The 21203-nt window shown below is 38.4% G+C and overlaps 1 protein-coding gene across 1 annotated transcript in view; it reads left to right on the top strand.

Moving 5' to 3' along the window:
* Window positions 1-1922: 1922 nt before the first annotated feature.
* esama (endothelial cell adhesion molecule a) overlaps window positions 1923-21203 on the top strand; it is a 39110-nt gene continuing 19829 nt past the window's right edge. Inside the window, exon 1 of the mRNA XM_026941822.3 lies at window positions 1923-2414. Coding sequence (XP_026797623.3) covers window positions 2345-2414 — 70 coding nt within the window. The 5' untranslated portion in view covers window positions 1923-2344. The remainder of the gene's footprint in view (window positions 2415-21203) is intronic.

The raw sequence follows: 21203 nt of genomic DNA, 5'->3' as shown, positions 1-21203 counted from the left end.
GAAAAAAGGATGTGCTAGTGTGTGTGCTCCAGATTTACTGAGACCCTGACAAAGGTGAGGTTTATATGTATTCGTGTGCCCAACACTCTCACACACATACACACCATCGAAAAGCAGCTGGTGTTCCTGCACTGACCTTTGTTCCAGCATTATGATCTGCCTTGTAAATGGGATCTTAATGGCTGGATACCATTTGGAGCTTAACTGTGCATACTAGATATGTTTAAAGCATAAAGCAAGTCTGACAATGAGTAAAGAATGTAAGGTGTGTGTAGTATAACATATTACAAGATAGTCTCCATATGGTGAAGCTAAGAAGTCAAATTCACACACAGAATTGTTAGAAGTTGGTCACATATTCTCCTGTTATATGGAAGCACATAAAGGCCTTCTTTTTTTTTTCAGAAATATACACTACAGGCAATTGAACCATACTGATTGCTACCCTGTTTCTCTATTTCCGCTCTGTGTTTGCTTGAGCTGTTACACCTGGTGAGTAGCCTCAATTTTCACCTGAGCAGTGAAGCAACAGTGTCTCTCTTTATAACAGCAAACCAGACCACATCCTTCTCTAATATCCGAGCATCATACTGCATCAGCCTAAACCCTGTTTCTATGGCAACTAGCCAGCCTGGTGGAAAAGGAGTGAAAGGAGTTCACCTAAAGCCAAGTCTTCTTGCTCCACTTTTGTTCATTAGTCTGTCTGTCCGCTCAGTGGCTCAAGAAGAGGAGAAGGAAAGCCGGAGGTTGGGCCAAAGGTTAGAGTATTGATAGCAGTGTGAGGATTGAAGACAGCAGAAATGGAGAAGCGTAGAATGTGATCAGAAATAGCACTCGCATCCACAACCCTCATGAAGTTAAATTATTGATTAATTAAAGTGATTCATAACTCATTTGTTTTATTGTTTGTTTTAAATTATAAAAGGGCACAACCTATCATTTTTTTCATATACATTCAAATTAGTGTACATCAAACTATCATGCATTGGTCAACTGAACTATTACGGATAATCTCAGGATTGTCATAATGATGGCATGTCACACGCATCATTAATGTCACAGTGGATTAATAGAATAGTTGTAGCCATATAATAACAATGTATGTCATTTCTCAGTTTCAGTATTAAAATGTGAGCAAGCCTACACATCAACATGGTCACACTGCAAGTTCTATATGAAAGTTAGGAGTGGGTTAGTTTTTTCTTATGACTTTATCCATGATATTGGAGGAATCCAAGCACATCACCATCACTCATAAAAATTTCTAAGAAAAGCAATGTGTACTAAGCACTACAATAGACCAACTTGGAGATACTAGACATTAGTATGTGGGATACCTTTAATTCAGTTCAGCAAGCTTTACTGGCAAGACTATACACAGATAGAGTATAAAAGAACTGTTATTACCAAAACATATTTAAATTAAATGAGAGTCCCTGTAGAGGAATAGAGATTAGAGAACAGAAATTAAATTTAATAATAATAATAATACTAATAATGTCTCAAGTGCAGGAAAAAAAAAACAAAGACGTTTGTTATATTTAGTCTGTTATTATTATTATTATTATTAGTATTAGTATTATTATTATTATTGTTATTATTATTACTACTACCTCAGCGCCAGTGACGTCACCAACATCGCCTCTCCTGCAGGTAACTCCACATAATAATAATAATAATAATAATAATAACAATAATAATAACAATAATAATAATAGTAGTAGCAGTAGTAATAATAATAATACCTAATGTCTCAAGTGCAGGAAAAATACAAAGACGTTTGTTATATTTAGTCTATTATTATTATTATTACTTCTACTACTACTGCTCGGTGGAGTTACCTGTAGGAGGGGCGGTGTTAGTGACGTCACTTGCGCCGGGGGCGTGGTTATTGTACGCAGGTGCAGTTTTTCTCTAGTCCGCTCAGGCAGAGTAACGTTCATTGCCACAGAGAGGCTGTTATCAGCTCTGCTAGAGCGTGTCGCAAGGGTTTAGAGGTCGAAGTGCAAGGTAAAAAAAATAATAATAATAATAATAAGAAGAAAAAACTACAGCATTAAAAAAAAAAAGCTACGGTCTGTTTGTTTCCGAGCGCGTGGACAACTGTTGGAGTCGTCGTCTCGGTGTTGACTTTTCCACTGAGGAGGCAGATATTTATTTATTTATTTATTTAGACCAAGCTCGCGCTCTGTCCACTCAGGAGCTGAGCTGTTTAACAGCGCGCAGTTGGCAGGAAGACACTCGGAGCAAAGTGTCGCCGAAAGCAGAGGACTTGTAGATAACGCGGTTATCTCAGAGGACAGAGAGGCAGAAGGAGAGGGAGGAAAGAAGGACAGGCGGAGAAATGGAGAGCCGAAGTTGGGAGAAACTTGACACACTGCTGTCCATTCTGACGCTGCTGTGCCTTTGCCCAGGTAGGTGTTAACCTGTGTTTCCTTAACCAAATAAATAAATAAATATTTCTTCAAAATGAATATGTGTGAATAGCTACACAGGCTGAATACACTCATGTGAGCCATGTGGAGTAGGCAGAACAGTAATCTACCAGGATTAAAATAATAACCATCTTGTTTAGTACCCTGTAAAAAGGGGTTTAAGTGGCCTATAATGAGAAACAGGTACTAATCTGTACCTCTCCTTGTCACTGCCATGGTACCCTGAAGCACACACCTTTCATACATTTAATATGTACCTTTTAGCTAGATGTATCTTTAAAGCTGTAAGAGGTAATCATAATCCAGTGAAATCTTTATAAAGGCACACTTTATCCACATTTCCCAGTGAAACATACATATTAAACAGAGACGGCACTGATCCGATACCCAGGATCATTATTTGGCAGATACCAGCAAAAGTTGGTGGAATCGGATGTGGATTCCTGTAATATTTTTATAATAAAATTATATTTATACTTTACATATATGTAAGATAAGAAACAGAATAAGAAATGCTGTGGGTTTTGTATAAGTCTTGTTATTAGCTATGTATTTTTGCCTGTATTTTTTAAGTGCATCAGTTTTAAAATTATATTGAAGCTTATTAGTTTTTAAAGAATAAAACTGTAGGATGGGTATTGATATCAGCTCAAGGTTTCGGAACATGATATCAGCTCAAGGTATCGAAAAAGAAAAAGTGGTATCGTGCCATCTTTAAAATGAAAGGTATGAAAGATAAGGGTAGTTCCCTAGCAGCAAGGAAAGGTACAGTCTGGTACCCTGTTTTACTGAGAGTGTAGGTGAGATTTTTATCTGTCACATAAAAATCCCTCACTCCGTCATGCAATGGGCATTCAGCCATATAGATAATTTTTAAATATAATTTTCTTTATAGTTGCTAATTTGTTCAATCCAAGACGTTCATTTGCACCCACATTCAAACATTGTCATGCATGAGAAAAAAATGGCACTCTCATGATGGCAGTCGTAGCAGTGTGCACACCCTCATGAGACTCTGTTACCAAAACACCTCTATGTGCGCATAACCACAGTATCACACTGGTTTCATGAAACGGTGGGAAAGAATAACTTAAGGACTCATTTCCATAGCCTGTGGGAAGTAATGCGGAGTCTGAAGTACAGACAGAATTTACAACCCAATTGGTTTAAATGAGCCATTTATTATTATCTATTAATACTTAATACTTACTTATTCAAACAGTAGTTCTTTTCTTTTTTATTTTTAGTAAATGACCTGTGAAGTGTGACCTTGGCTGCAGTTATTGGTTCTGTTATACACACAAATGCACAAACACTAACTTGCAGGTGTGTCCTCCCATGAGCTGGTCTGTTTTTTGGAGCGGAAACAGGGATAATAGCATCGTGAAAGAGAGGAAGGAAGAACAGCGTCACCATGATGATTGTTGGGATGCAGGAAATTGGAGAAATAATGGTTGGCTATTTTGGAATGAAATATGAAGTAATGTTTCTCAGTAACAAAGAGAGGTGATAAAAGCTCGCTTCTTTTCACATTCCTTATTAGAATTTGTCCTGCTGTTTACTTTTTAATACTTGAGTCAAAATTATACATCCGGTTATTGGAATGTTGACATATCCTGAGAATGACATCCAATTATGCGCTGCAAATCTAAAGTTATTTTGATATTGATGAAAGTAACATTTAATGTGTGGTCATATAGAAGTTGAACAGTGATGTATACATGGTGTGCGAGCAAAAACAAAATTAATTTGAGCGGCTATCGCACATGACGTATGCTACAGGCTACTATCTGGTGAATATTTAGAGTAATACTGTAATAGGCAGTTGAGAATCAACAACATGCAGTCATCCAGCATGCAGTCCAGCGGCTCATTTTGAGCCATTTCAGACATACCTTCCACTGTGTTCGAGGTAATATTAACCAGGATTGACAGGTTGCAGCAAAATTTCCAGCCCAACTACATCTCAAAAACTGCACAAAAGACCTAAATTAACCCAAAATTTGGGCATTGGAAAATGTAGACATTTCTTCTTTTTCTCAGCCTTTATGTGGGAAACAAGTAGCATTTCGCTTGTATTTCTGATGAACGGATTATTCACTACATAATCCATCCTCCCTTCTCTCTTTCAATCTTTGCAATATATGTTACAATAGAAATGGTTTTGTGCATCATAGACACACTGTCTGCATATACACTTTGCCATTTTGTGGAAATATATTATTTAATTCAGATTATTTGCTGTAAAACAAGATCTTGAAGGCTGCGGAGTGTTTTAGACTAGAGTCACCCTGTTAAACCTGTCATTAAGTGTCCTGTCCGCTCCTCCTCCTCCTCCTCCTCTGAAACTGTTCATAGAGCGGCTCTGGGGCAGGGAAAATCCTGCCCCATGTCTGTTATTAGAACTTGTTGCAGTTCCCATTTTTGACCACTAGGTATAATATACAGTGGATATAAAAGGTTTACACACACTGTTAAAATCAGTGTTTTGTGATGTAAAAAAATTAAACAAAGGCAAACAACATACTTTTTTTTTCACCTTTAATGTGATATACCAACAAAATTCATGTGAAAAACAAATAGAAATATTTTAGGGGAAAAAACTTACAACAATCTGGTTGCATAAGTTTGCACACTCCTTAACTAATATTTTGTCAAAGCACCTTTAGCTTGTAAGCACTCAGTCTTATCAGGTAAGAGTTTACCAACTTACCACATTTTGATTTGCCAGTTTTATTCTACTCTTTCTTGTAAAATTTTGCAGATTTTTCAAATTGTCAGGGGATCTCCTGTTCGCAACCTAGCATCATGCTGCCACCACCATGCTTCACCATGGGTATGGTGTTCTTTGAGTGATAAGCTGCCTTGTTTCAGTGCCAAACATATCTTTTAGAGTTATGACCCAAAAGGTCTACCGTGGTGTCATGAGACCATAACACATTTTGCCAGATGGTTTGGGGTGATTTAGGTGGGTGTTGATTTTTATTTTTTTTTTCCATAAAAAAAAAAAAAAAAAAAACGGTAGCCTTCCATCTAGCCACCCTACCCCATAGCCCAGACATTTAAAGAATATGAGAGATTGTTGTCACATGCAGAGAGTAATCAGTACTTGCCAGATATTCTTGTAGCTCCTTTAATGTTGCTGTAGGTCTCTTGGTAGCCTCTCTGATAAAGTTTCTTCTTGTTCTTTTGTCAATTTTGGGGGGACATCCTGTTCTTGGTAATGTCCACTTGTTGATGATGGCCTTCACAGTGTTCCATGGTGCATCTTATGTTTTAGAAATTCTTTTGTATCCCTCTCCTGATCAGAACAATGAAATCTTAAGCTGTCAGAAAAATCCAACAGAATCCTAAAGCTGATCTTTATTTGGAGTTAATCAGAATCACGTCAGTGATGACAAGTGTGTGATAATTACTGTTAGGCTAATTCTGAGCGCAGTTCCCATGCCCCATTATAAAAGGGTGTACACGCTTATGCAAACACGCTATTGTTTTTCTTTAATCTTTTTTTAAATTTAAAAAAAAAAACCCTTTCATTTTATTACATTGTTGGTTGCTATACCACATTAACGATGAAAAAGACATCTGAGACTGCAGACAATGAACTGTATTTCATTTATGGAACGTTTTAGTGGCTCACTGTTCTTTTGTCAATCTCATATCTCCAGAAATACCAAAATGCTTGCTAAGGGAGCGCCTAGGCTGCACTCCCTTGTACCAGCCTCTCCTTATCTATAATTACTTATTTTTTAACATAATACAAGCTGGCTCTTGCCCAGCACTTTTCTGCCAGGAATCCATGCCACGAGTGAAGACAGCTGGTCTCTGTACCTATGCAGTTTCACAAATGCAGACTCTATTAGTACTACTGCTGTATAAAACCAGAAAAAGTGGATCTGGTCAGCCGGGTGGCTTGGGTATTTTTAAATCTCTATCAGAAAGCATGTCACCAGTTGTATTAATCCTCCTTGAATCTTCCTCCTTTGATAGTGTTTACATGGCATAACATGGTTTTGAGTAAAAGCCCTTACTGGGATCGTGGTAACTTCAGTTGAGGAGAATGAAATGAGAAAAAAAATTAAACTAGTCTTTTTATAGTTTGTTATAAATATTGCCCTATAGAGAAAATACATCTGTTCTTGTCCCTTATATCCTTAATAACTGACTTTTGGTTTTAAATGTACCACGCTTCTCAAGGCATTATAAGTGAAAAGGAGTGTCTAAATCTAGTGACAGAATGTTCCATCTATGGACGTGTGTGAGAAGTTTCTCTCTTCCTCTCCGTCTGTGCTCTCTGTCCCTAGAGGAGCATGCTCAGCATGGGACAGAGGTCATGAGAAAACCAGTGGGCTACATTCCCAAAACTCTTCCTGGTCAGTGGACTGCCACACATACACACACACACACACACACTTGGGTTATAGTTATTATCTTCTTCCATTTGTAAGCAGTAATTACTCAGTGGTGATCAGTGCATGTTCATGGTATTTATCTTGGTGATTATGAGGAGGAAGTGAGAACGTTACAAAGAGAGTTTCTGCTGCATCTCACTATTGCTACTGACAGATTCATTATCACAACTAAAGTTGCAGTGCAGTTGTTTGCCAAAGACACGACATTGCACCTTCTTGTTGGCACAGCAAACATATGTCTTAAAGTAATTAAAGGGTTATTATTATAAAGGTCTATAAATAACTATAAGTTATGGCTGTCTGTGAGGTCTTTATTTCAACTGGTGACGTCATTATGGACTCGTACTATTGCTGTCATTTTAATAAAAATATGGTTTCTTTTTGTTACTGCATGAAACTAGGCATCTAACTAATGATTTGATCAATAAATGAAAATCATGTTCAATATAAAAGTATTTGCATAAGGGCTGTTTTTTTTGTTGCCTCGATGTAACAGCGCCCCTGACAATAGTGATTTTAAGGTCTATGTCTTTATCAATAGTAAAGCTATTAGGCATAGTAGTACCTGAACATGTACACACATTTGTGCTTGACTTGACTATTTTGTGATTTTCATACCCCTATTTCTGAGAAATCTGAGGTTGACAGTATCAAGGGAGAGAGAGAGAGAGAAACAAACTTCCTAGCTAATGCTGCACACTGCTGGATCATCCCACAGGTCATTTCATCTAGGACAGGGCTGACAGATTTTACACTGTCCTCACTGTCAACCCTCAGAAACATATACTGACACTTAAAGCTGCAATAGTCAATATTTTCGTGTCTTACTGGTACAAGTAATGTGGAAATGTATATGTAGAAATTATTTTTAAAAAATGGTTTAAGCCACGGCCTCATCACAAGGGTATTATGTGGCTGGAAATAAATAAATAAATAAATAAAAACCTTTTGAAAACTTGCCTTCAGGTCCAGGATGCTTGTTTGCATTTGGGTCTGCTTCTTTTCAGTCATTTTACGGACACTCTCCAATGCCCGTTCACTCCAGTACCATCACAGACTGAAACCAGGAAGCACTCAGTGCAGCTTGATAATTCTCCTGTAAGCAAAAAGAAAATAATATCACTCTGCACTAACATGCTAATTATTGGAGCTTAGAGCCAAAGAGCTCTAAGAGCTCCCTTGTGAATGTCCTCATAAATCATTATAAGAAGAATTTTGCATGTTTATAGTGTTATAACTTGGCTTTCAAGCAGGTGAATAGTTAAGTGTACTTGAAAGTTCTGGGGGCAGAGCATTGTGTGCATGAGCGGGAATGGGGGTGGGCTCAAGGAGTGAAAAAAATAAATCAAATCTTTTGCAACTCCACTTATTTAACAGTTAGAGACCTAATTTTGTTAATATATTTGTCTAATAGTAATTAATCTAATTCTGGCTTGAACAGAAATTCAAAGCCTTGATGTTGTGAACTCGGGAATGCATTCCCTTCAACTCTGTCGATGGATTTTAGGTGAAACATGGAGCTTATATCGCAGTGCACCGTATTCCATGCCGTTAGCAAGATCTTTATAGCGCTACTCATGTTTACAGTAAATCTAATAGATTTATCAGATACATAGTTTATCTTCAAATGTAATATACACACTGAAAACCTCTCAATAAGAATGGGCTGAACAATACAGGAAAAGATACACTGTGCATCTGTGTCCATTACATGTTATATGTTTAATTTCCATTGAATTACACTATTTTTAATGCACTCTATTATTACACTATTATTAATGCCCCCATTTGCTTTGCAGTTAGTGGTTATGTATGAAGGGTTTTCACAGTTAGTCATGTGGAAAAAGACATTGTGTCACTCAGATGGAAGCCTGCAGTGCCACTCAGGGCAATGTTCATTAATGTCAACATTCCACTATTTCACTAATCATGAGGCACTCTGGGTAAAGTGGCCAGCCCACAGGGTCACTGTGTACTAGCGAGATGGAGAGAGTGATTTAGTTCACTTGTCAATTTCTGTGCATGTTAAAGCAGTGTGGAGTAGAGATGTGTAGTTACAGAGCTGGCTCCAGTCTCCAAAACTAAATACATACACACACACACACCACCTCCAACAGCTTCATACATAATTATACACACAAGCCAGCACTGACTAGAGCTTCATGAACCTGGGTCTGTGTTCTGGTCTTTATAACAGTCATTTGAGTCCCATTTTCATTATACATTGTAATTACTGGATCTCAGCTATGACACTTCTATATTACACCCTAGTGTTTATGAGACCTGTGCCTCAGTTTCATGAGAGTTGTTGAGAGTTGACTGCTCCTCAGAATGCCATTATTTCTCTTGGAAGCGTGCAGTGGGATGATGTCACGCTTGCATCGGGCAGATTCACAGTCCCAGGTGAAATACATGATGATAAATACTTTTCAATGTTGTAATATTGTCTTGACCCCCTGACAAGTTTTAAATAATTGAGGATGATTCTTTCTTTGAATGACTTGGGAAAAGAGCTCAGGATAATTCAATCAAGAGACTTGGGAGGTCAGATTGTTCCCTAAAAACACAGAGATTCATTTATTGTACAAATGTGATTTCCACTACCACTGCCAAAACACACAAAATCCTTTCTGTCAGTGTCTAAGTGGACAATGCCCCGTAAGAGAAAAATGGCGCTAAAAAGCATTGATCTTTAAAGCCTGCCTCTGGCACTGAGCTGCGCTTTTTACACCCTTCTCCCTTTAATGGAATGGATTAAATGCTGCAAATATCACTATGGTTAAACCCAACTGATGTATTCTTCTCAAAATCATGTTTATTGTACATTTTGGCTTGTTTATTTGTGAAGTACTTGCTGCACAAATTAACATAGGGTATAAATATTACATCACGTAGGTTTTCCTTTGATAGGACAATGGAACAAGGCAGCAAAATTGCCCCTAGAGCCGCTAATATAGTACCAATGGACAATATTATAGCAATATTATATTTTCCAACAATGCTCCAACAAGATTTTATCTTATGATAATACCTAATAAAAAGAAGAACACAACATTTTTAAAGACAACTAGGATTATTCTACTGCTTCACATTTGAATATTGTGGGTGGTTATTGTACATGATTGCTGTAGTCCCTCTGCCTCAAGATTTGACGTATTGTGTGTTCTGAGATGCTTTTCTGCTCACCACAGTTGTAAAGAGTTGTTATTTGAGTTACTGTAGCCTTCCTGTAAGCTTGAACCATTCTGGCCATTTTTTTCTGACCCCTCTCATCAACAAGGCGTTTGCACCAACAGAACTGCCGTCTACTGGATGTTTTTTGTTGTTCGCACAAGATCCAAGGAGATCAGCAGTTTCTAAAATACATAAACCAGTCCATCTGCCATCTTGACCTGTATCTGCATGATTTTTATGCATTGCACGGCATGATTGGCTGATTAGATAACTGCATGAATTAGCAGGTGTGCAGGTGTTCCTAATAAAGTGGATGGTAAGTGTATGTACAGTGTGTGTCTCTATATATAGGCCAGTGTGCTACATTTCTAAGAGTATTAGTGACCACACAACATCTTCAAGTGCCAAGAGAGAGTAAATTTAAAGCAGGATCTGTGCGGATTATATCTGGATTTGAAGCAGTCTAGCTCAGAAATATTTTTGGTGGAGAAATAATGTAAACCACCTCTCACCATATCATCCAACTTCAAACAGGATCTTGTGGTTTGCACATTACTCTGTTAAATTGTCGTTCTTAATGTCATGTCAGCATCGTGTCGTTCTTAATGTCATGTCAGCACTGTGTCGTTCTTAATGTCAGCCAGCATTTTGTTGGTCTGCAGCATGTGATTGGAGACTCTGATTCTGATTTTTTGTTTACATACGAGTTCATATATATTGTTTGTGGCTTGTGGCAGGATGATGTTATTTCCACTTAGTAACTGACACTAAATAACTTATCAGTCCCCTTCCTCTAAATCTCATTGACATTTTGAATACATGGCGCTTAGTTCATTAGTGATTGATCATTACTCTTATTGATTTTCTCACTTTTGCCATCCAGTCATTACGGCAATGCTGCTGTGCCTCATGTGAAATGGGTTCTTTATTTCCAGTCTTTTTAGTTATATTCTGTATCCATTCTTGGTTGTTTTAGTAAACTTTTATCTTCAGGTTTTTTTCTGGTATTTGTATATGATCTAATACTACAGCTTCTGCACTATTCAAGACCTGTGTCAGGTACATGTTCTTCCTATAGTTATTACTATTGCATTTGTATTTATAAGATCTAGGCACTTACTCTGTTACACACTTATTACGCACAAAGTGAATATTCTGTGGAAGTGGGCCAAAGTGGCATGCATGGTCATGCAGGTCAGCTGTAGTATGAGCAAATGTTTGAGTTGATTTTGTGTGACACTGGATGCTAGTTTGTGCCTAAAGCAGCTGCTTGCACTCCTCACTCCGTTTTCCCAGCAGTTCTACAAGAGCACATCCTTCACACAGCACACCACTTCTTTTACGCTCATTTGGGAGCTATTGCTGGCACCACATAGCAATTCCACATTGAATTCACTTGCTAACACACATATTTCACACTTTAATGGTGCCTTTGATTCCATTCATCTTTCCCCCCAGCTTTTCTCCCACTGTGCAATCTCTTTGGTGTCATTTTCCATCTCTGTATGGGTCTTTCCAACATTTCATCACTGTGGGAATACCAGTAAGTATCGCCCCCCCATCCCTGCCTCCCTTTTATTGACACACATGAAAACAATAATCCTCGAGTCCCCAGATGTAGCACTTCATACAGACCCACATTAAAGCTGTAAGATTGGTGAGTATTCCCTAGCTGTCACTACCTGTCACTAGCTGTTCATTTCCGCACTGTGATCTGGACTAATCTGCAGGAAGCTGCAGCAGGGAGCTCATTTTCTCCTGTCTCATTTAAAAATAGCCTCGGCTGTCAGGATCAGGCCAATCTCTCTCCTCTGACACTATCGATAATTCAGGCCTTAATTACTGTGTTATACATAATTGAGCACTTGATGAAAAATCTGTGAAATGTTCATTTGAACAGTTTCTCACTTAACCTGCTCTAGCTGAGATATCTGGCAGGAAAGGTGAGGGGAGGCATGTTAATGAGTCTCTGAAAATTGTCTTTGCAGCGGTAATCACTCCCAGTGGAATGTCAGCAATTTTAATCCTGTATTGGTTTGAGGTGCAATTTTGTCAATTGAAATTTGTATTTGACATTAGACTCACCATCCATAGGAACACCTGTACACTTGCTCATTCATGCAGTTATCCAATCAGCCAATCATGTGGCAGCAGCACAGTGTCTAAAATCATGTAGATACAGCTTTAGTTAATGTTCACATCAAACAACAGAATGGGGAAATGTCAAAGTCTCAGTGACTTTGATAATAGCATAGTTGTTGCTACCACACAGACTAGTTTGAGTATTTCAGAAACTGCTGATTTTCTGGGATTTTTGTGCAAAAAAAAGCCTATTGCATTTACACATAATGGTGTGAAAAACAAAAAACATCCAGTGAGTGGCAGTTCTGTGGGTGGAAACACCTTGTTAATATGTCAGAGGTGAATGGCCAGACTCGTTTGAGCTGACAGGAAGGCTATGGTAACTCAAATAACCACTCTCTGCAACTGCAGAAGACCACATCAGGTTTCACTCCTGTCAGCCAAAAACAGGAATTTTTTCCAATCTTTAACTGTCCGGTTTTGGTATATCCACTAATATAACCACTGTTCCTCCCCTACTGGAACTCCACTCTTCGTATCTGGGAAAAGGTTTACACAGGTCTGTGCATTGTCATTTCTAAGATTTATTCATGCTGTAAATGTAAAGTTACTTTCCATGGTATTTGTTACAGCAACAAACCCTCTGTATTTACATTCATGAAGGCGTCTCTTGATTGTAGACTTTGACAATGAATGCGCCTACCTCCTCCAGAGTGTTCTTGACTTGGCTAGATGTTGTGAAGAGGTTTCTCTTCACCAAGGAAAGAATTCTTCGATCATCCACTTTAGTTGTCTTCCATGGTCTTCCAGGCCTTTTGGTGTTGCTGAGCTCACCATTGCATTCCTTCTTTTTAAGAATGTACCTTATTGTTGATTTGGCCACTCCTAAAGATTGTGCTATCTCTCTGATAGGTCTATTTTGTTTTTTTCAACCTAATGATGGCCTCCTTCACTTGCATCAACACCTCTTTGGACGGCATATTGAGAGTTCACATGAACAGCTACCAAATGCAAATTCAACACTCGGAATCAACTCTAGACCTTTTATCTCCTTAATCTGCCATGAAATAACAAGGAAACAGGCCACACCTGGCCATGAAACTGCTTATCAGTCAATTGTCTAATTACTTTTGAGCCTGTGAAAATGGAGAGACTCTGTAAAAAAAAAAAAAAAAGGCTGTAATTCCTAAACTGTCAATGCAATTTTTGTTAAACCTCTTGAATTAAAGCTGAAAGTCTGCACTTCACATCTTGATTGCTTCATTTCAAATCCATTGTGGTGGTGTACAGAGGCAAAATTTAAAAAATGTGTCACTGTCCAAATACCTATGGAAATCTGTCATTAAATGTGCTGTATGAATCACACCTACTTACTTACTCTCTTACTTAGTTGCTTTCTACTGAGCTGCAGATTTGTCGACTTAATCAGGCTGGTGAGGATTATTTCAGGGATTATGAAGGCATGGCAAAGTATCAGTAAATTAGCTTTTGGCTTTAATCTAAGGAGGACAAAGAAGCATGTTTCAGCTGGGGGTTCATTATGAAGAGTGTGTGCATCAGTGTGTGTCTGTGTGTCTCTATGGTCTGTTTGGTTGGGTGTTTTTACAGACTTGTCCTCCCTTCCCCCTGCTTTTCCTATATCCTTTAGTCGTTGGAGTGTTTTGGGGAAGGGGGTTTTAATCCCAGTTCTTCACATTCATGTTGGACTTATTGACATACACATACACACCAAATGTGCTTCGGTGCGAAGAGCTGCCTATTACTTGCTATTTCTAGTGCACTGCAAACAGCTGAAATGTAACTATCAGATAGTACATGTGTAATATGGAAATGCATCTTATCTCTTTTAAAAAAGTGTTTGCTAATGTTTTAATGCCACCTGTAAAGTCACAGCTTTGCAATTCCATCATTAAGCTTACATGAGCTATATACAATACCTATTTTACTGTAGTTTCAGAAATTATGCAAAAAAATAAAACAAAGTGAATAAATATTGGGATCACCAAGTAAGAAAATAGTTTTTCCTAGTTATTTCAGCACGGCATCCAAGTTGGTTTCCTCAGCTGTCTTTTCCAATCTGCATGATCTGAGAAATTAGGAAATAAGGTGTTGAATTTGGAGACAGGTCACTAGGAGGAGGATGAGGTAAGGAGACTGTCGTGATCACTTCGCATTTAGATGCTGCAATGTATTTTCTCTAGGCAACAGGGCTGCAGGGTTCTGTGTGTTCTTGTGCACTCAACGTTCGGAAAAAGCTTTTTCAGTGCTTTTCAAATCCTTTCGGCTCAGACAAGGTTATTTAACTGCATATCGCAAAGGAAGCAAAGTGAGCGTTCTGTTTCATTGTAAGAGTTTTGCAATTTGCAGCAGAGAAATAGCAGATAGCACCTTTGCAAATCAAGCACCCATTCTTTAATGACATAATGATTTATTTTCTGTTGTTTCTGTTCAGACTTCAGTTCTATGTTCTCTTAGTTTCCACATTTCCCTTTTCCAGCATCAACCAATTCATGTCTCCATTTTGCCACCAACCTTATTCACTTTTGAGGATTTCTTTTTAGACTTCTTTTCAGAATGCTGCATGTTTGTGAGAATTTGAGATGAAGGATAGAGTTGCTGATAGACTTCTCTCATCCACACAAACACACCCTGTCACTTCCATAATTACCCTCACTGATCAAAGGCTTGATCTGTGTGGTCACACAGTGTTTATTATGTGGATTACGTACAACACAAACAGCAGCAGTGCAGATATCAGTCTTTAGACATTAGTCTGAGACTTGCATGAAATAAGCAATTTTGTCCTCAAATAGTAATGACTCAGAAATTGTCTTAAATCGATGTTGTGACAACAGTTTTGTTATATATAGACAGGTTCATCTGATCATCCTGAAGCTGTAAGCCCAATTATTAATTATTTATACAAGAAGCATGAGAACAGAAGGTGCATTAGAAATACAAAAGAGTTATAGAATCAGTCCTAGTTACAGATAATGAAAATACAGCACCGTAGCGAATGTGACCCAGGTCTGTGTCTGAGTCTTTTGGGATTGAGGGTTGTGAAATTAGAGAATGAGAAATGAGAGAAGCATTGCCTCTGCTCAATGATTATCCTGTAATTCCCTTTTTTTTCCGATAAGCCATAAATAAACCCTACTGATAGAGATGTGTGTTTTCTAATTAAACAACCCTCACTGCAGTCTTAGTTTACAATACTATATTACACTGCTAATTGAAAACAAGTCATTTTATTAACTTTCCGTCAATTTTATTTATTGGATTTTGTTTCCTGAATCCCAATCTAACATTCATGCAGTGTATAGGGTATCAGTTGGGGGAAATATCCATAAATCTATTTAATCTTGAATCAATATACTTCCATTATGTCAAGATACATTACTAAAGAGAAGGGGTGAATGTCCACATATTCCTTTACCTCCATCACTACTTGTAGTTTTTCTGTTTCTCATGAGCTGTCAGCAGTACACAGTAACTCTGTCATGTGTCACCTGATATCTCTGACTGTGTCATTAAAAGTCATCTCCACTGCAGTTCTTTGTGTCACGCTCTAGTATAACCCTGTATGCTGCAGATTTATAGCACCGTAGGTATATTACTTTTATTTGCATGATTGTAGTAAGGATGTGAACATTACCTCATTAGACATCACTGTATATTTGGAAAGCGTCCCTTTTTGAAGCACTGCTGTCGCTGCTGCGTAAATGGGATTGTTTCTGGTTCTTTGCACTCATGAGCAAAATAATTTCAATATGATTAATGCACATTATCATTTATTTCACACCAGCACAGTACAGATATTATGGTGTTCAATGAATTCCTGCAGAATCGGTTTGAGTCCATTTTGCAGGACAAGTAAACCTTTTGAAAATGACATTCTATCAGTTATTGGTGAGCATTTTAATGGTATAAAAATATGGGAAGCTCAGTTTAAAAAACAGAATCTGTGTCAGTTGAGGGTTGCTTTAAAGTGAGTTTAATGTAATGAATTGAAATATTATTAGTGTTGTGCTGTGTTGCTATTTCATTGTTCATTTCATGAACTTAGCCATGTTGCTTAAAATGCTATAATATTAAGCTCATCTGAAATATTTTGTGTGTATGTGTGTGAGAGAAAGAGCTGTAAGGAATCATGTTGAGGTTGAAAGAAATAAATGAAATAGGCAAAGGTATAATTGTACCTGCTGACAGGGCATGAGATGGACAGCATAACACCATTTTCTGTCTTTTGTGCACTAAGTCGCATCAGTTTGGCAGCAAGTTTGTATGTTTTCTTTTGAATTCGAAGTGGGGAAAAAAGAGAGAGAAAAACTCAGCATGTTTAAAGGCTGCAGAGGATCTCTGGGGTTGTATATCTCCAGGAAATGTGTCCGTTTGTGCCTTTCCTCTCCTTTCCTCTTCACTTCCTCTCCCAGCTGCCTGCCACTCCCTGATAAGCTCCAGCCTTCATGTGCCCAGCAATTCCACTGCTCCCAGATCACCTCGATAATGCCACAAAATAAATAAATACATTTTAGCCCGTCTTTCCAGAGGCCTGGTAATTTATCTGGAGGGAGAAAATATGCAGGCAAAGCATTGAGATAGAGGAAATGTCCAGTCCTTGGATTGGGTTTTGAAATTATCTAGAGAGAGAAAGAGAGAGAGAGAGAGAGAGAGAGAGAGAGAGTATGTTGAATACATAATGTAGAGGGACATTAGAGGAATCTCTGATACTAGACATTTCTTTTTCCACTTAATTTATTGTATGACTGTATCAGTTATGCATGATTACTAGAATGATACCCCTGCAGTCCCAGGAAAAAAGAGCATCACCGTTTTTTATGGTATGTGTTAGATTAGTTTGTGCTCTAATCTCCACGTTATAGAGGGGAAATGTGACTCTCTTAGCCTGGCCTCCACCCATCTTTCCTGTTATTGGATCCTGGGTAGACAAAGCGGTAAAGAGGTGCTTTGTAGGGTCCACCAGACCTGGACTATTGTCTGTTGTCTCAAGGGACTCAGTGTTATAAAGACAAGCCATGCTAGTCGACTAATGCATTTTTGTTAGTGTTACATGCTAAACAATGCAGCAGACTGAACAGTAAAATTAATGTGTAAACAAGATCATTTCAGTTATCATACTGTATGTCCCTTCTGTGGTGCAGTATGTACCATGTTTGCTTTTAAAAAATATGTAACCAAATATGCTTATCAGATTGCTAACTAACTAATTAGCATTATTAGCACTAATTAGACACACACACAATCCTCATTATCATTTTTAAACATTATTCTTTTTGTTTATTTATTTGTTGTCAGTTATCTACTGCAGAATAACTGAGAACAAGCAAACTAAATATTTTATTGTACAAGGAGGTTGGGCATATGATAATGTAGTTCTTCAATCTTGACTCATTCGCTTCCTCTGGCTTTAAGTCACTTTCTTTGGCTCTTTTGAGAGAGAAGGATGTGGATCCTGTCACATACTGAGGTTAGTGGTCATAGATAAGGCACACTGTCACAGTAGTGCAGATCCCCTGGGTCAGTGACTTGCATCTCCATAGTCTCAAATATATTACCATGAGCAGGGGGGTTTAAACTCATGCTCAGATAACAGAGAAACAGAAAATACTTCGAAGGCTTATGCAGTAATACGTATGTAATACGCTTATAATGCAATATAAAAATGTATCAATATACTTACGATATTGGGCAAATCATAACTTGCCTTTGCATTTAAAACTGCCTCAGTTCTTACTCTTGTGCAGTTTTTAAGGAAATTTGCTGGTGGATATTGCAGAAGTCTGTGAAGTTTTTCTCTGCAGGTGAAATCCCATTTTTTTTTATCAGAAACATGGTCTATTATTTAACTTGGTCCATTACATGAACATGGTCCAAAGCATAATACAAAAATATGTCTAACAAGCCTTCTTCCTGCCAGCGTGATAATATGTAAACTCAATACAGAATTGCTGTTTGTTGCAATTTTAATCAGGCAGTCAAGGTTAAAAAAAAAGACCTTGAGCTATTCAAAAAAGAAGAAAGAATGAACAATAGTTCAGGAATTATCATGATAGGAATTAAAGAACATCACAATAACGGAAAGTGTGGAATCTATGATGTCCAATAGGGTTGGAGGCATATTGTATTATCTTTCAGGATATTTCTTGTAACCCTAACTGTGTTGTCATCATCACACGACAAGAAATATCCTAAAAGAAAGACCAAAGACACCAGTATTGAAGAACAGTGCTGATGACAACAGTGATGATGAATATATGTATATATATATATATATATATATATATATATATATATATGTATAAATGTGTGTGTGAGAGAGAGAGAGAGAGCGAGAGAGAGAGAGAGAGAGAAAGAGATCAGCCTGAATCATGATGTTGTCAGTAACAGATAGGATTTCTAGTAGGGATTGTCGGTGTAAGACTCTGGGTAAGGGCTCTAGATGGTTTAAGGGAATTGCAGATTGGATTAAAGGCTGTGGAATAGATGGGGTTTGAGTTTGGGCAGGAGAGATGAGTTTGTTTGTAGAGAATGTGTATAGGAAGAACTGGAGATGTTTAAGTGTAATTAAAGTCTACAGTTGTGGGATTATAGCACAGATGGAATTTGAGCTGTAGACATTTAAATGAGGGGTTGTGGCATAGTGTGGCATTGGTGACCCAGTGACTGACTCTGACGTCAGTGACTGGTGAACGTCTGATCTTTGATAGGGCATAGGCTAAAATATATACACTCTGCCTTTCATACACAGACGTCTGGCATAAGCTTCGGTATTGCATTAGCAGTTCTGTAAGAAGTAGGCCATACCCAAAAGACACCCCCAGAGGGAGATCCAGAACTATCACAGGTGTGTTACTGACTGAGGCAAGGGCAGACACTCGTGAGAAACATGAGTGTGTGTCAGAGACAGTGTGTGTTGGACAGACGCACACTAATGCTTAGTAAGTACTAAGTTTATGTGAGAATGTTAAGTAGCTCAAAGGTCTGCCTGCAGTGTCAGCATATAATATGTGGCACCTATGCGTGTGTGTGTTTCATGAATACCTGTTAGAGAGGATAGTGACCCAAGATGGCATTTAATAACTGGCATTAGCATGGAAGATGTTTTGGCAAGCTTGGAAATGTGGAAACCAAACTTGGTTTATATCTGTATAAACACGTTATTTTTTTTTTCTGGTAGTGTAATGAGCATGGTGAGTGTGTGTTTCTGATCTTAGATCTTAGATGTAGCATAAGGGTAGTTTCACACTTTGCTTTTTGTTGTTGTTGTTGTTTTTTTTTAACAAAAAGTGCTGACTAAAGTGTCTTTTATGCCAGTATGAGAAAAACACCCAACATGCACACAATAACCATAACAACACTATTACCAGTCTTACCTAGCCTTGGCTAACTAAGTAGCCTTCACTGTGACTGTAAGAACAGAAGGGGATCTGCTTGTGTGACTCGACTGTGTGCAGTTAAAGTGTGACGTCACATCGTGTGTGGGTGAATGTCCCAAAAATAGTTGTAAGTGGGTTTTCTTTGGAAATATAGACAATGAAATATTTTCAATTCAGGGTGTCATAAATCTCCTTATCTTTACTCACTGGTGCTTTGTAGTCCATGTTTGTTGTTCTCACTTACTCCCAACTTGTGATACACATACACACACACACACACACATATGTATGTATATATATATATATATATATATATATGTACACCGATCAGCCATAACATTAAAAACACCTGCCCAATATTGTGTAGGTTCACTGCCATTAGGGAATACCGTTGCCATGAAGGGGTGTACTTGGTCTGCAACAATGTTTAGGTAGGTGGTACGTGTCAAAGTAACATCCGCATGAATGCCAGGACCCAAGGTTTCCCAGCAGAACATTGCCCAGAGCATCACACTGCCTCCCCCAGCTTGCTTTCTTCCCATAGTGCATCCTCGTGCCATCCCTTCCCCAGGTAAGCGACGCACACGCACCCAGCCATCCACATGATGTAAAAGAAAATATGATTCATCAGACCAGGCCACCTTCTTCCATTGCTCCATGGTCCAGTTCTGATGGTCACGTGCCCATTGTGGGCACTTTCAGCAATGGACAGGGTCAGCAGGGGCACTGTGACTGGTCTGCAGCTACGCAGCCCCATACGCAGCAAGCAGTGAGGCACTGTGTGTTCTGATACCTATCATAGCCAGCATTAACTTTTTCATCAGTTTGTGCTACAGAAGCTCTTCTGTGGGATCGGACGAGACGGCCTAGCCTTCGCTCTCCGTGCACATCAGTGAGCCTTTGGTGCCCATGACCCTGTCGCCGATTCACCGGTTGTCCTTCCTTGGACCACTTTTGGTAGGTAGTAACCACTGCATAACAGAAACATCCCACAAGACCTGCCGTTTTGGAGATGCTCTGACCCAGTCGTCTAGCCATCACAATTTGGCCTTGTCAAAGTCGCTCAGATCCTTACACTTGCCCATTTTTCCTGCTTCAAACACATTAACTTCAAGAACTGACTGTTCACTTGCTGCCTAATATATCTGTCAGTGGTTTTAATGTTATGGCTGATCGGAGTGTGTGTGTGTGTGTGTGTGTGTATATATGTATATATATATATATATATATATATACATATAGGCAGCGCTCTCTCCCACCCTCAATACCACGACTGAGGTGAGACCCTTGAGCAAGGCACCGAACCCCCAACTGCTCCCCGGGCGCTGCAGCAAAAAAAGGCTGCCCACTGCTCCTGGTGTGTGTTCACGGTGTGTGTGTGTTCACTACTGTGTGTGTGCACTTGGATGGGTTAAATGCAGAGCACAAATTCCTAGTATGGGTCACCATACTTGGCCACAAGTCACTTCACTATTCATTATATATATATATATATATATATATATATATATATATATATATATATATATATACACACAGAGTACAAAAATTAACAACATTTTTAAAAATATATAAAACACATTACTGAAATACAGAAATGGATTGCTAGAAAATAAACTAAGGATTAAAGCAATGTAATGTACTAAATCTTCACTCAACTGTATATTAATGTGTCCCATAACAAAATATGTTTGCAAATAGTT

Source organism: Pangasianodon hypophthalmus, chromosome 17, assembly GCF_027358585.1.
Source record: "Pangasianodon hypophthalmus isolate fPanHyp1 chromosome 17, fPanHyp1.pri, whole genome shotgun sequence".
NCBI lineage: Eukaryota > Metazoa > Chordata > Actinopteri > Siluriformes > Pangasiidae > Pangasianodon > Pangasianodon hypophthalmus.
The sequence above is the reverse complement of the archived record's forward strand: the minus strand, read 5'-3'. Positions and strand labels throughout refer to the sequence as shown.